Raw genomic sequence first — 13,012 nt, 5'->3', positions numbered from 1 at the left:
GGATTTCTGAAAGTCTGGGCATTAAGTAGGCCTTAGTTCTGATTTGATTATTTGTCCTCTTTGCCAGTGAAAGGTAAGCCCTTTTATTCTGAGTTGTCTTTCCCAACATATATCGGGATCTTTAATGGTAGACACTCTCAGATTTGGGCAGGACCCCTGTGAAATAGATCAGCATTTCCCAAGCAGGGTCTTGATTTCGTTTAGAGTAAAAGATGGGATAGAGGCCTAGCTAAAGGATTTATTCTGAGAGAGGGTATTCAAGTTAACGTGTTAGTTGAGGAGAGCTTGTTGTGATACTGCACAGGAGGAATAATGTTCTGTGAATGGACCGTGTGCTCCATTGAAAATCAGCTCAGCTTACACGTTGCCACGTTGCTGCTGTGGGTTAAACTCTAAGCATTCTCCCACGGAGAGTAGAAGGATGTCTGTACGTGGTGAGTGAGTCTCCAGACTATTGTCCTAGAGACACGTCACATTCTCAGCCAACCCGGTCAACTGCAGGTTCTTCTTTGATTGAATGACGAAGGAAATGTAAGAGACAGGAAGAAATCTGGCCCAGCGGGCAACTTCCTTGCGAATGGTTTTTAACAAGGGACATGGGGATGGGCTGACTCCTGAAAAGTTAAGAAGTCGTAGGGGACGGGTGGATCTTTCTGATGAAGAATCTCTTTTGTTTTATATCATTTCAAAGCACCATCACTGACGTATGAAAGTACTCTAAAAGTGCTGGGTGGAAAGGGTGGTTTTTATCCCCATTCTATATGGGTGACTAAGCTCAGTGAAGATAAGTCACTTGTCCAAGGTCACACAGTTGATCACTTGCTGATGTGGGACTCTAATGTACATTTTTTTTCTCATTGATTCTGGTATCTTTTCTGTTTCACCATATTGGGAAACGCCCTGAAAAGACTGAAAGGGAGGGAGAGAGAGAGAGGGAGAGAGGGAGAGAGAGAGAATGAATGGGCAAGAGGAGAAACAGGAAGTCTAGAGAAAAAGAAATGTTTGAATTAAAGTTGAGGTTGCCAGGCTCTGTATGAGAAAGTCTTAGAAGTCCCCACCTGAGTAAGGCTAGTAACGTAAGGGGGAGTGAGGGGTCAGAGTGCTTATGAAGGCTTGCGGGGGTGGGGGGACCACAGGCAAATATAAAAGAGAATAATGAGCTTTGCCAATTAGGGACAAACAGAGTAATTGTGGGTTGACATCAGGAGGCTAATGTAATAGAATAAAATGCTTTTTTGGAAGAGAGAGAATCTCCAATGTGAGGGAACTAATAAGCGGGTAGATTTTTGGTGATGAGTCCTTGTCACTTACGGCTACCCAGCCTAAGTTACCAATCTGGAGAAGCCCCTGCTTTAGAGATTTGAATAAAGAGGGAGAAGTGCTAAGCTTTGGGTTATGATCTGCTTGCTACAGGGAATAACTCTGCATGGTGCCATTCAAATCAACCTAAGTTAACAAAATGTTTTGGTTCATGTGACTAAAAATCCAGGTAGGGCTGGTTTCAGGTGCAGCCTGAACTAGTGGTTTAAATGTCAACAGGCCCCGTGTTTTCCTGTTTCTTTGCTCTGCCTTCCACAAAGTTGGCTTCATTCACATGGGAGCCCCTTGGCAGGTCTGGGTTCTCCGCACCACATTTGCAAAATGGTTGTAGTTGTTCCAGAACTCACACCGTCATCCCACACCATTCAAAGGAACACCCAGTATCTACTGCATTAGAGTGAAAAAGCCCAGCAAACAACTGCTTTATGTGCTCATTGGCTTGAGCAAGTTAAGGACCATCTGTGTGGAGCAGTGGAGGGGCCAGTTCCACACAAATTCTGTGGTTAAAATGGTGAAGCAGTAGCTTTTGAAATGAAATCTAGGGGTACTTTTGCTAGAAAGGAGAATGGATCAGGTGGTTGAGAAATTATGGAACTCTTCCATATGAACCAAAGGGATAAGGGAATGAAATAATTTCAGATAGATTTCCTTGGGGAATTCTCTGAATGAAGGAGCAATTCTTGGCACATGTATTAGGTTAGAGAGTTTGCTAAGAGATAAGAGACATGGTAATAATGTGACTTCAAGAACAAAGGGATTTATTTCTCTCTAACCTAACTAAGGTCTAGCACCTTTTCTTCACACCATTATTCTTGGTCCCCTCTTTCATCATCATTTCCTGTGCCATCTCTAGGTCTGGGTCGCCATGGGTTTCAACTAGCAGAAATGGGGACGAGAAAGAATGGAGGAAGTGGCCCCCCGTTTTAAGGGCTCTGGGCCGTGAGTGGTGTGCAATGCTCCCTCTCACATTCCATTGATGAAACTTGGTCCATGACCCTGTGTTACTGCAAGGGCTGCTGGGAAATGCAATCCCTACCTAGGTGACCAGTGACCAGCTTACAGGAAGAAGAGAAGGAATTTTGGTGAGGAATTGATGTTCTCTATTACAACTCCCAATGATTTCCTAGACGGCTTACCCATCCTGAAGGACGTTCCTATGGCAGATAGCACTTCCTCAGAGAACAGTCTTCCTCCAAGTCCCTTTTGGGAACCAGGAATGCTCGATGGGAACTGTATCAGTTACAGTTAGTTTCAAGGTCATGTGACAGAAAACCTAAAATAACAAAGTGACCTAAGCAGAGTAAACTTTTGCTTTTTTCCCCTTATGTAAAAGATGCCCATCATATTAACGATGCATCATGGCGTCAGGGACTCTTTATCCTACTGTTCTGCCATCTCAGCATTTGGTTCCCTCCTCATAGTCCAAGATAACTGTTTGAACTCTAGCCATTTCTTTACATTTCCTCTGGTGAAAGGAGGAAGAAATGCCTTTAAGGGCACTTCCCAGAAGTCCCACACAGCACTTCCATTTAGACCCCATTAGTCAGAACTTAATCGCAGGGGGCACTTAGCTGCAAGGGAAACTGGGAAATGTAGCGTCTCTTCCAGGCATTTCTGAGCCTAGTCCCAAAGCAGAGGTTCTCTTGTTGAGAGAGGAGAACAGACATTGGGCAACAACAGGCAGTCTCTGCAACAGACTATATGACCCTTTGCCATCACTAGATGCCCTCATCTCTGCCCGTGTATGTGTGCGTGTGTGTGTGTGCGCACGCACGCGTGCGCACCCATGTTAAATTTTCAAACCCATTTTCGTACTTATCTGAAGGAAAGAAATCATCATAATAGTTGACATGTATTAAATGCATACCAGGTGCCAGGCACTGCTCTGTAGCAGTAGGGATAGAGTCAAGGGAATCAAAAGAGCCTGATGAGGTGCTCAGAGATAAGTAGCAGCAGGAAGGCATGGCTACCCCTGAAAGGGCAAGGGGGCAGACGTGTCACCAAACCAGCCTGACCAGAGCTTAGAGATGTGCAAGACAGGAGGTATAACTAAAATGAAGCCAAGCCAGCACCCCTGCACACCTGGGCAGGAGTGGACCGGGAGGCTCATGAATGCCCTGATCTGTCTCTTCTTCCACCTGGATCTCCTGACACTGTCCCACTTTGGCTGAAACCATCTGGAAGGCAGAGAGCAAGGGCACACAGGGGAAACACTCCACAGAAAACGGCTTCCTAGGAAACAGAGTGGGGCAAAGAAGGGCAGAAAAATGGATTGGGGATTAGGAGAGCAACAGAGAACAACCCACAGTGTTATGATGACTTCCTTTTACAGGTAAGGAAACTGAGGCATGGAGAGGGTAGATCACTTGCCCAGCTGGTAAGTGACAGAGGCAGGACCCTCCTGGCTTCAGCTGCATGCCACGAATGAGAAAGGCAGAGCACACACCACACTTGCCTTGATTGTCTGCACAGCACTCTGTACATAGTAGGCATCCAATAACGGGTCAGCAAATGAAATAATTTGGTTCTGTGTGTTTTGGTATGGAAATAAGCATTTCTTCCTCCTTGCCATGATAGGTTGCAGTCTCAAACCTCAACGAGGCAGTGCAGGATGCAGACCTACTGGTGTTTGTCATTCCCCACCAATTCATCCACAGAATCTGCGATGAGATCACTGGAAGAGTGCCCAAGGAAGCGCTGGGAATTACGCTCATCAAGGTAACTCACCTGACCAGGGCAGGAAGAACATCATGAAGCATTAGTTCCCATTTTTCATCTGTTGGAGATAAGGAGCTGAAGGGGAGGTTACGGCATGTTTTTACTTTCTTGTTTGTTTTTGTAAAGATGCCTAGAAGGTCATCAAAACCATACATCCCATGAGCCTAACTTAGCTCAAATTTCGGAGGGGACTGCTTTCTGTCACAGATGTGGTGGTGGGCTCCTCCTGGTGAGCCTTGCTGTCAGAAAGAACCTTCCCGATCAGTATGTGGGTCTTGGTCTGGGTACTGGAAATCATCAGTGCTTTACATTAGCTGGGAAATTAATCATCATTGGTTCCCATTCCTGGTATAATCCCTAAGGAGGGAGTATTAAACCAGAAACCCATGAACCACCCCCAGAGGTCCGTAGACAGAATTCAGGAAGGTCATGGTCTTAATTGTAGGGAAGAACATTTTTATTCATTTTAGCTTCTAAGCAAAATGAGCATTTCCTTCATTTATGAATATAGACCATAAGCCAGAATTTCAATAACAGTAGTATTAGCAGGACCTGGGACCTCTTGTCAATAGAAATTAGACATTTTCACATCACTTTACAGTGGCTTCAGATATCTCAAAGTATTCATGCTCATCACTACTTTGAAATCACAGTAAGACCTGCTATGACATCTATTTCTAATTGCATTAATAAAACAGCACATATATTACTTTATCAAAAAATTTTGTTTTTTAACATTTTGGCAACTGTTTCAAGATAAATGTATTCCTAGGTAATTTTATGCCTTTGCTTTATGCATATGAAATTCTGAGAATGAGTTCATCAACTGCACCAGGATGCCCAGGGTGGGGTCCACATCATAAAATAGCTGAAGAACCCCCTAGAGAAACTCTGTTCCAGAGTGTTCATAGATGAATATTTATGAAAGCAAACGAACAATTCTATTGTCAGTCAGCAATAGAATGGATAAGTGAAGGGCAGACTGTTCATTCTAGAATACTGCACGGTAGTAAATAGGAGTGAACTCAAGCATTCACGTAGCCACATGGGTGACTCTAAAATAACAATGTAGTGCAACACAGTACATCACATGTGAACAGCACAATTCCATTTATAGGCTTTCAGAAACAGGCATACTGACTTAACATATTGTTCAGAGACAGTTACCTGTGGCAAAATGATCCAAAAAAAAAAAAAAAGTCAAGGGAGCGGGGCATACGACATTCAGGATAGTGGTTCATCTTGGAGGTGAAAGGAGGATGAACTTGGGGAGAGACACGGGGGACTTCAGGGATGTTGATCATGTTTTGTTTATTAATGTGAGTGTTAATAACAAAAAATTTTTTTTCATTTTATTGCTATCCTTTAGCTAGTACATACGCAGTATATACACATGATCTCTTGTAAGAAAAAGATATTTTTCAAGATGCATATGCCATTGGATGTCTGAATCTAGATTACTTATAAAACAGCGATCTCATGCCTCTTGTATTTGATGGTTTGTATTTCCCTAAATTCTTGACCTCCTTACAGGGCATAGATGAGGGCCCGGAGGGGCTGAAGCTCATTTCTGACATCATCCGGGAGAAGATGGGCATCGACATCAGTGTGCTGATGGGCGCCAACATTGCCAACGAGGTGGCTGCAGAGAAGTTCTGTGAGACCACCATCGGTGAGGGCTGGCTGGGGCCTGAGGGCCTGGACATTGGGTGTTTTAACATGTACATTTTCCATTTCTGGTATTTTCCGCAGTGGACTCTTGCCTGTCCCCTTAACGTTCCTGAGGTGGACCTTCGGTGAGGTGGGGATTTTATGTAAGGAGGCCATTCTGTGGAACTGAAGTGTTTCAACAGCCTCCAGAATGAAAGTAAAAGCCAAGGAGACCATTTTGACCCACGATGATCCAATGATGAATTGAGATTAAAAGCACAAAAATGCAAGGTTACTCGTACCGAGAAGCAGGTGGTTTCACCCATGGTGGGGCTCACCTGTCCTTAGAAACCCGGCTTTTCCTTATTCACAAATGCCAGTGTCTGGATCCTCTGGGATGACAAGGAGATCTGAATATTGGTGGAAATGATCCTTGTTTTCAGGTGAATAAGCTGAGGCTCAGAGACTAAGTTACCTGCCCTAAGGTCATACAGCTAATACAGAACCAAGACATGAACTTGGGTCTCCTGTTTCCTGAAAAAGAAAGCTCTTTGTAGTTTCATACGATGTTGATGTTATGAAAAATTTCTTCCTTTTAAAAAAGGCTTAGAAATTGCCAAGTGCCTGTGTACCATATTAAAGGACACATAGAAGGGTGATACGGTTGTATTTGCAGTTGTTTTACAAGTGTTTATTTAAGTTTATCTAACACTCCAGAACTTACCCCACCCTTGTCAATCAATGTGAATCAATTCTCCCTGACAGCTTTGTAACAAACTCTGAGAGGTCAGGCTCTCTTAGGTAAGATGGGATGCACAGGAGAAGGTAGCCCCTGATTCTGATACATGCCTGCAAGTTAAGACATTTTTACTGTTTTTGCTTTTGTTCCCTTTATTTTTAATTGCATAGGTATTACTTCATTATTGTGGACAATGAAGATAATCAAGATAACCATTTTATTAGTTCATTTAATTTTCATTATTTTTTTCTATTTGTGCAGACTTGTTTTTATGGTTAAGTTATATACTGTTTTATAATGGCTTTTTTACTTAATATATAATAAACTTTTAACGTCCATCAACATACATCTTCATAACTACATAGTACTCCATCAACAATCCCTTATGTGTGAGCACTTAAAACTGTTTTTTTTTTTTGAGAAATATTTTTGGAGAAGAAAGGTATCACAAATAACAAAAAACAATAATAATAATATTTAAGCCTATAATAATACCATTTCCCAGATTGATATTTTCAAAAGTGATATAGCCATAGATAAGAAAAATCAAACAATATGAGAAGGTAAAATTTGATTGATTGTAATTTCCTACTACATCTTCCCAAAGGATCACTGTTAACAGTTTCTAAATATCCTTCCCGAAAAAAATTTGCATACGTATATATACTACTCTACATGTAGGTTTTATTTTTTTACAGTTAATTCTTTTATCCACCTGTGATTTTAAGGTAGCCTGTGAAATTGTTATGTAATGGTTTCTGTTTTTCAAAAAAAAATTATCAACCAGTTATTCCAACTCAATCCTATTTGCCAATGATCAGTTGGCAGTCAGTTTTGCCAGTTAATTGGTTGGAATTGACTGGTTATCCCAATCATTCCTTATAAGGCTGAGACCACATCTCTAAATCTTGATTTAAACCTTATGTCTACCTGTAGGTTTTGGCAATGGTTTTTACCTGCCTGCAATGCCTGTTTGTGGTAGGAAAGTTTCCATTGGGGTGCCTTAGGTCTGTTGGTTTGTAAAGACAGGCAAATACACAGAAGTTACACCTGGTTCCCTCTAGCTTCTGTTTACCCAGTGCTTCCCGTGCCTTCGCGGTGGGTTGGACCATGGTTGGCAGGAGTGACCTGAATTAAATTAAGTAAAACGTTGAAAGCAAGATAGAACACGAAGGTGATATTTTCTGAATTGTTTTATATAACCTCATGAATTAATCATGAGGAAATATCAGACAAGCCCAAAGTAAGGGACATGTTACAAAACAGTGGGCCTTCGCGCTTAAAATGTCAATGTCACAAAAGACAATGAAAGGCCTAGGGAAGTGTCACAGACTAAAGAAGATTTAGGGGTGAGGTCATGAAAGACGACATTGCGTAATTGTTGAGACTGGAATGTGGTTATATGTTAGGTAATTGTATCAACATTAAATTTCCTGTACTTGATCATTGTTCTGGGGTTATCCAGATCTCCTTTCTTGATGATTTTAGCAACCAACTCATTTTTAATTATGGTAGATTCAGGAATCTTAGCCCACTTGAATCTCCTTTGGAGGAAGAAGAAAAGATGGCATTGTTTCAGAATCTTGTGTAAATTGTAACTGACATGTGAACTCCGGTGCCCCCTTGTGGTGAGAGTTCCCTTCATTTTGGGGACTGACTTCACAGGATCGAAGGAAGATTCAGTTATCCCACAGATATTTTTCAAAGCCTATTATGAATCAGGCAGGGCTCTAACTGTCGAGGATATATAAGCTCCTTGCAGAGCTTCTAAGCACAGAAACAAAACTAGAATCACGCTGAAAGGAGAGTTTTGAAGGAGTCTCATTAAAAAGGTTAATTTTTTTCCCTCAAACTTGGCATGAAGAGAAAGGGGATTTTCCTGCCTTTTGGTTCATATTGAGTTTGGGGCAGCCTTTCCACGCAGCTGTTGGGCGTTACCTGTTCTGTTGGACGTGGTCTCTGGGTCCCTGCTTGCCACATCACTGCTTATGACCGACGATAATAATAGGGTTAGTTGTTTCTTACTCGTGATTTAAAATAATTTCTTAAAGTACATTTGGGAAGAAGTGAGATTACTATAAATCAAGCCCACTTCTCTAACAGACACTGTGTGTAATTTTCAGTCACAGAAGAACCAGCAGACCCCGCCTTGTATTAGTGGCAAATGGAGAATGCACTTCTCCTTGCCCTTTGTCAGGTGGCTCACGGCTGCAGATTCTAGCTGCAGACAGCTGGATTAAAGTGACGAGTGAGGGGCTCCTCTGCGATGCTCATAACACTCTTTCATGTTGGAGGCACTGAGCAGCGGCCCGTGGCGAGGGACAGAGGAGAAAGATAGTAATGATGTCATGATGTAGAGGCTCGGGGCTAGTTTACCCAAACCAGGTGATGAAGCTGTTGCACAGAATCACCCAGATGGTCTGGTGGACTGTTTAAAAAAGGAAGAGGACAGTTTGTTCAAACTGACATGGTTCCAGTATTTGGAAAAAGGAGAACTCAGCTAACTAATAGATAATAGCAATGCCTGTAGAATAGAAAATGTGTTTCTAGATATCGGGCATAGATATTTTAAACATTTTGTCATGGAAAATATCCTTGAAAAGAAACGAGTAGGTTGAACAGTGTCAGGAACTCCATGTACCCCTTGCCCATATTTAGTCTTCTTTCATCAGTATCCCCACCCTCTCCCTTCTCTCCCCTGGATTATTTTGACATATTACTTCTGGGTGTGATTTTAATGGTTGACAATCTTTTATTTTTTGCATTGGAAAAATGGCTCTAATTGTGATGTTTGTTTTTTGCTGGTTTATTTTCTCTTTTCCCACCCCTGAGAGGCTGCACAGCATGGCATAGAGTGTCAGAGCATGAGATCTGGGGTCAGGGTATGTGGGTTGGAATTTGAGTTTTGCCTCCTTCTAGCTGTGTTACCGTGGGCAAATTGGTAAACTTCTCTAGGCCTCCTGTCTCTTAAATGGCAAAATCATCGTCATAAGCATGTAACTGTCAGCTAGCCTATCATTATCATATAGGACCTTGAGTGCTCATTACAATTAATAGCCTGTTTTCACACCTGATTCTTATTTAACTTCACAGCAGTCCTAAGAGAGTCATAGTGTTTTATTCATGAGGAAGCTGAGGCTAGAGGTTGTAGCAAAGGTTTGCAAACTTCTGTCCTTTGGAATCACCTGGAGAGCTTCAACAATTACTAATGCCTGCTCTATCCCAGAGACCGATTTAATTAGTCTAAGATGTGGCCTGGGCTTTGGTGTTTTTCAAGATCCCTAGGTGATTGTAACGTGCAGACAAGCTTGGGAACCTGGAGGCAGGCAGAGCCCCAGTACTGTAGTCGTCTGAGCTTTCTGGCATCTGTGTGCAGTCATTCACTGATCAGGAAGCCAGGACTTGGTGAGTTTTATCATCCTGATTTCCAGAGCTGAGCCCCACCCCTCCCCGCCTCCCCCCACGAACCAGAGTGAGTTTCACATCAGGCTTTATATAAGTAAAGTTTTATTTTGTTTGTTGTTGTTTTTAACCCAAAGTGCTGAAACAGACAAACAAAAAATGCATGAAAACTACTGAGCATCCATCTCATTCCAGGCACTGTCCCAAAGGAGGAAATATAGCAGTAGCAAAAGCAAGTCCTTGGAATGCATTTCCATATTCCACAATGTAGTAACTGCAAATATTTGTTGATGTTGTATCGGTTCCTTATTGCCACAGTGATGCTAAGTAACAACAATCACAGAATCTCAGTGGCATACAAAATATGCATAGCTAACACATCTGTGGGTACATTGAGGGATAGCTGGGTTGGCTCTGCTTCACATGTCTGTCATCTTCCTGCTGGGCCCCGTGAGCTAGCCGGGATATGTTCTCACAGTAAAGGCAGAGGTACAGGGCAACCAGTCCTACTGCACAGTGGGCTCAAGCATCCACTAATGTCCCATTAATCAAAGCAAGTCACAAGGCTGAGCCCAAAGTCAGGGATGAGGAGATATACCCCACTTGCTGTGAGTCCAAGTACAACATGTGGTCAAACCTAACATCTGTAGAAGGGTACACTCATCCCGTGGAAATGAGAGGGTGAATGGTTTTGAATGATAATCTATTACAGATGTAAATACAGAAATCGAGTTTATAAGTGTTTAGGGTAACAAAAAGTTGCAACAATTTCAGATTTTAAACACTAGAAAGATACTTACATAAAATAGATGTACACAGTAAAATACAAAGTAACTGTTTAAAGTGATGTAGGAAAGATATGCTGTCATTGGAAATTATTCATGCCATAAAATGGGCGAAAGCAGATTATGAAACCACATATACATTATGTTCCCAGTTTTGAGAAAAACTATGTATATTCATATTTCAGTAAGTTAAAGATGTATGCCAAATGTTAATGATCGTCTGTGCTGCAATTGTGGAATATTTTTTACCTTCTATTTCTACTCTTATGAATTTTATATACTTTGAACATATGTTCCTTTTATAATACGAAAGTTATTTTAAACTGTTAGATGTGAAAATTAAGATTAGAGACTGTTATTAATTTCCTTTTCCTTAACCTTTCAATAGGCAGCAAAGTAATGGAGAATGGCCTTCTCTTCAAAGAACTTCTGCAGACTCCAAATTTTCGAATTACGGTGGTTGACGATGCTGACACTGTTGAACTTTGTGGTGCTCTTAAGGTGAAGTAAGCCTCGCCCCCTGCCGCCACCTCCCCCTCGATCCTGCCCTCACCCCCCCCTTCCCCCCACCTCGGTTAAGGAAAAGAGTTAGTCTTCACAGGCACACTAGCACTGACTCTAAAACCTGAAGAATGTGCTTTGTGTTCTATGCATTTCCTTCTGGGAAGAATAGTGAATTGAGAGCCTTGTTTATCACTTCCTGCTTTGCTTCAGCCTTTCCTGGGTGGTTCCAGTTTCTCCCTCCCTCCTGGTTTGGTTTTACTTATAAATCTGGGAGGATTGTGGTGTTTTGTTCTTTGGGAAATTGGCAGCATTGACATTTGGGAATCATGGAAACTGCCTTGATTGTAGAGTTTTACCTGGGAGCAAAGTCCTCTATTAATTTATATATTTCTCCTACATATGATCTTGATCAGAAAAAGAAACTCGTTTCCTCTGAATCAGGCTGCTCTCTTGGTTTGATGGTTCGCTTTCTTGTTCTTTTTAAAGGAAAACATAGTCTGCTGCTTATGGAGGTTTTTCTATGCATAGTTTTATCTCAGAGAAAAGATCAGATTAAAGAATCAGCTTCTTTCTGTTGGCCAGGAGCCTAGGAGGGTAAAGGGAAATTTCCACACTTAGGCTCCTGACTTGCCTCCGCCTTGTGAAGACTCCATCAAGGTCCCTGCTCCCTATCCTGACTCTGGGAAGCAGCCAGCAGGAGATGGGCTGCTGAGTCATTTCTTTTGTAGCGAAAGCTGCTTTTCAGGAATTTGAGCGCCTAGGGAAGGAAATCAGGTCATCTGGCATTCACCTCACTTTATTAGGTAAGATTTGCAAAGATTTAAAAAAGGCCAAGGAGATCAAAGTCCAAAGAATTTAAAACCACTTTCAAGAATTTATATTGTGTGTCTATCTGTGGTCACAAATCCCTATGCAATGAGAATTTTAAAAATTAAAGCCAATCAAAGACCTGGGCTCCCAGGCAGCACGTGTCTATATTTCTAAATGCTTGTGTGGGGTGTTGTTCTTCACATTTCAGGCAAGCCCTGTTATGCATTTAAGATGCTGGCTTTGGCTGCTTTGTTTATTTTTAGCTGCTTTGTTTATTTTTGTTGGTTGGGATTTTTATGTGTTTTTAATAGCCCTGCATTAGTTTAATGACCACTCGACAGCAGGGGCGTCCTACATGCCTAATTGCTGAGCACTGGTCTGTGTCACTCCAGAGCTGCTTTTGAGTGACTGGATATTTTTGGTGGTGGACGGGGAAGCTGTGAGATCCTGCCCAGGAGAAAGGGTGATGGGGGAGAAGCAAGATTCTATAATGAGGGCCCTGGAAAATCTCTGCTAATGGGACCCCATGCTATTCTTGTGTCTGAGCTTAGAAAGGCTTTGCATTTTTGTCAGCAGGAGGCCTGTGAGTGGATTTGCCCCTGCTACCATGACAGAGTGGTTCATGGGGCAGATGGGGGTTGAGGATCATTTATCATTTTCCCCCTGGGTATTGTTTGAAACAGGATACATTAGCATCATTCCTGTCTGCTTGCATCAGAGCTGGGACTTTTGAAAACTGAGAAACAAGCACTTCAGCAGTAATTGAGTCTAACCATTCCATCATACAGACAAGGAGATATAATTAAGATTTGGGATTCTCCAAAGAGAATAAATGACTCAAACAGAACAAATATTGGCACAGAGTTTGAATGTGGGTTTCAAGAATCTTAGTCCGGTATCTTTGGTTACTATATCCAGCTTGGCTGCTCTGGTTCGTGTCCAGGCAGTTGAATAAATTGAAGCACTCCCTGTCAGAGCCTGCCAAAGCAAGGGCAAATTAGCATATGTTTGTTTTATTACATAATTAATTGTCGTTTTTTTTTTTCCTGATTGTAAAAGTCACACATTTCACATAACAGAAAGG

General features: G+C 42.0%; 1 protein-coding gene across 3 annotated transcripts in view; it reads left to right on the top strand.

Annotated features, from left to right (window-relative positions):
• The window catches only part of GPD1L (glycerol-3-phosphate dehydrogenase 1 like), a 46,707-nt gene that overhangs the window by 17,381 nt on the left and 16,314 nt on the right, over positions 1–13,012 (top strand). For 2 of the 3 annotated variants that reach the window (XM_039843462.1, XM_039843463.1), the window contains 4 exons: positions 3,653–3,697; positions 3,898–4,038; positions 5,572–5,710; positions 11,003–11,115. In XM_039843462.1, the coding sequence (XP_039699396.1) occupies positions 3,653–3,697; positions 3,898–4,038; positions 5,572–5,710; positions 11,003–11,115 (438 nt within the window). The remainder of the gene's footprint in view (positions 1–3,652; positions 3,698–3,897; positions 4,039–5,571; positions 5,711–11,002; positions 11,116–13,012) is intronic. The other variant, XM_039843464.1, reaches the window with a different exon arrangement.

The sequence above is a fragment of the Pteropus medius genome, unplaced genomic scaffold (assembly GCF_902729225.1).
Source record: "Pteropus medius unplaced genomic scaffold, Ma_sr-lr_union100, whole genome shotgun sequence".
NCBI lineage: Eukaryota > Metazoa > Chordata > Mammalia > Chiroptera > Pteropodidae > Pteropus > Pteropus medius.
Note: the sequence above shows the minus strand (reverse complement) of the source record. Positions and strands in the feature narration are given on the sequence as shown.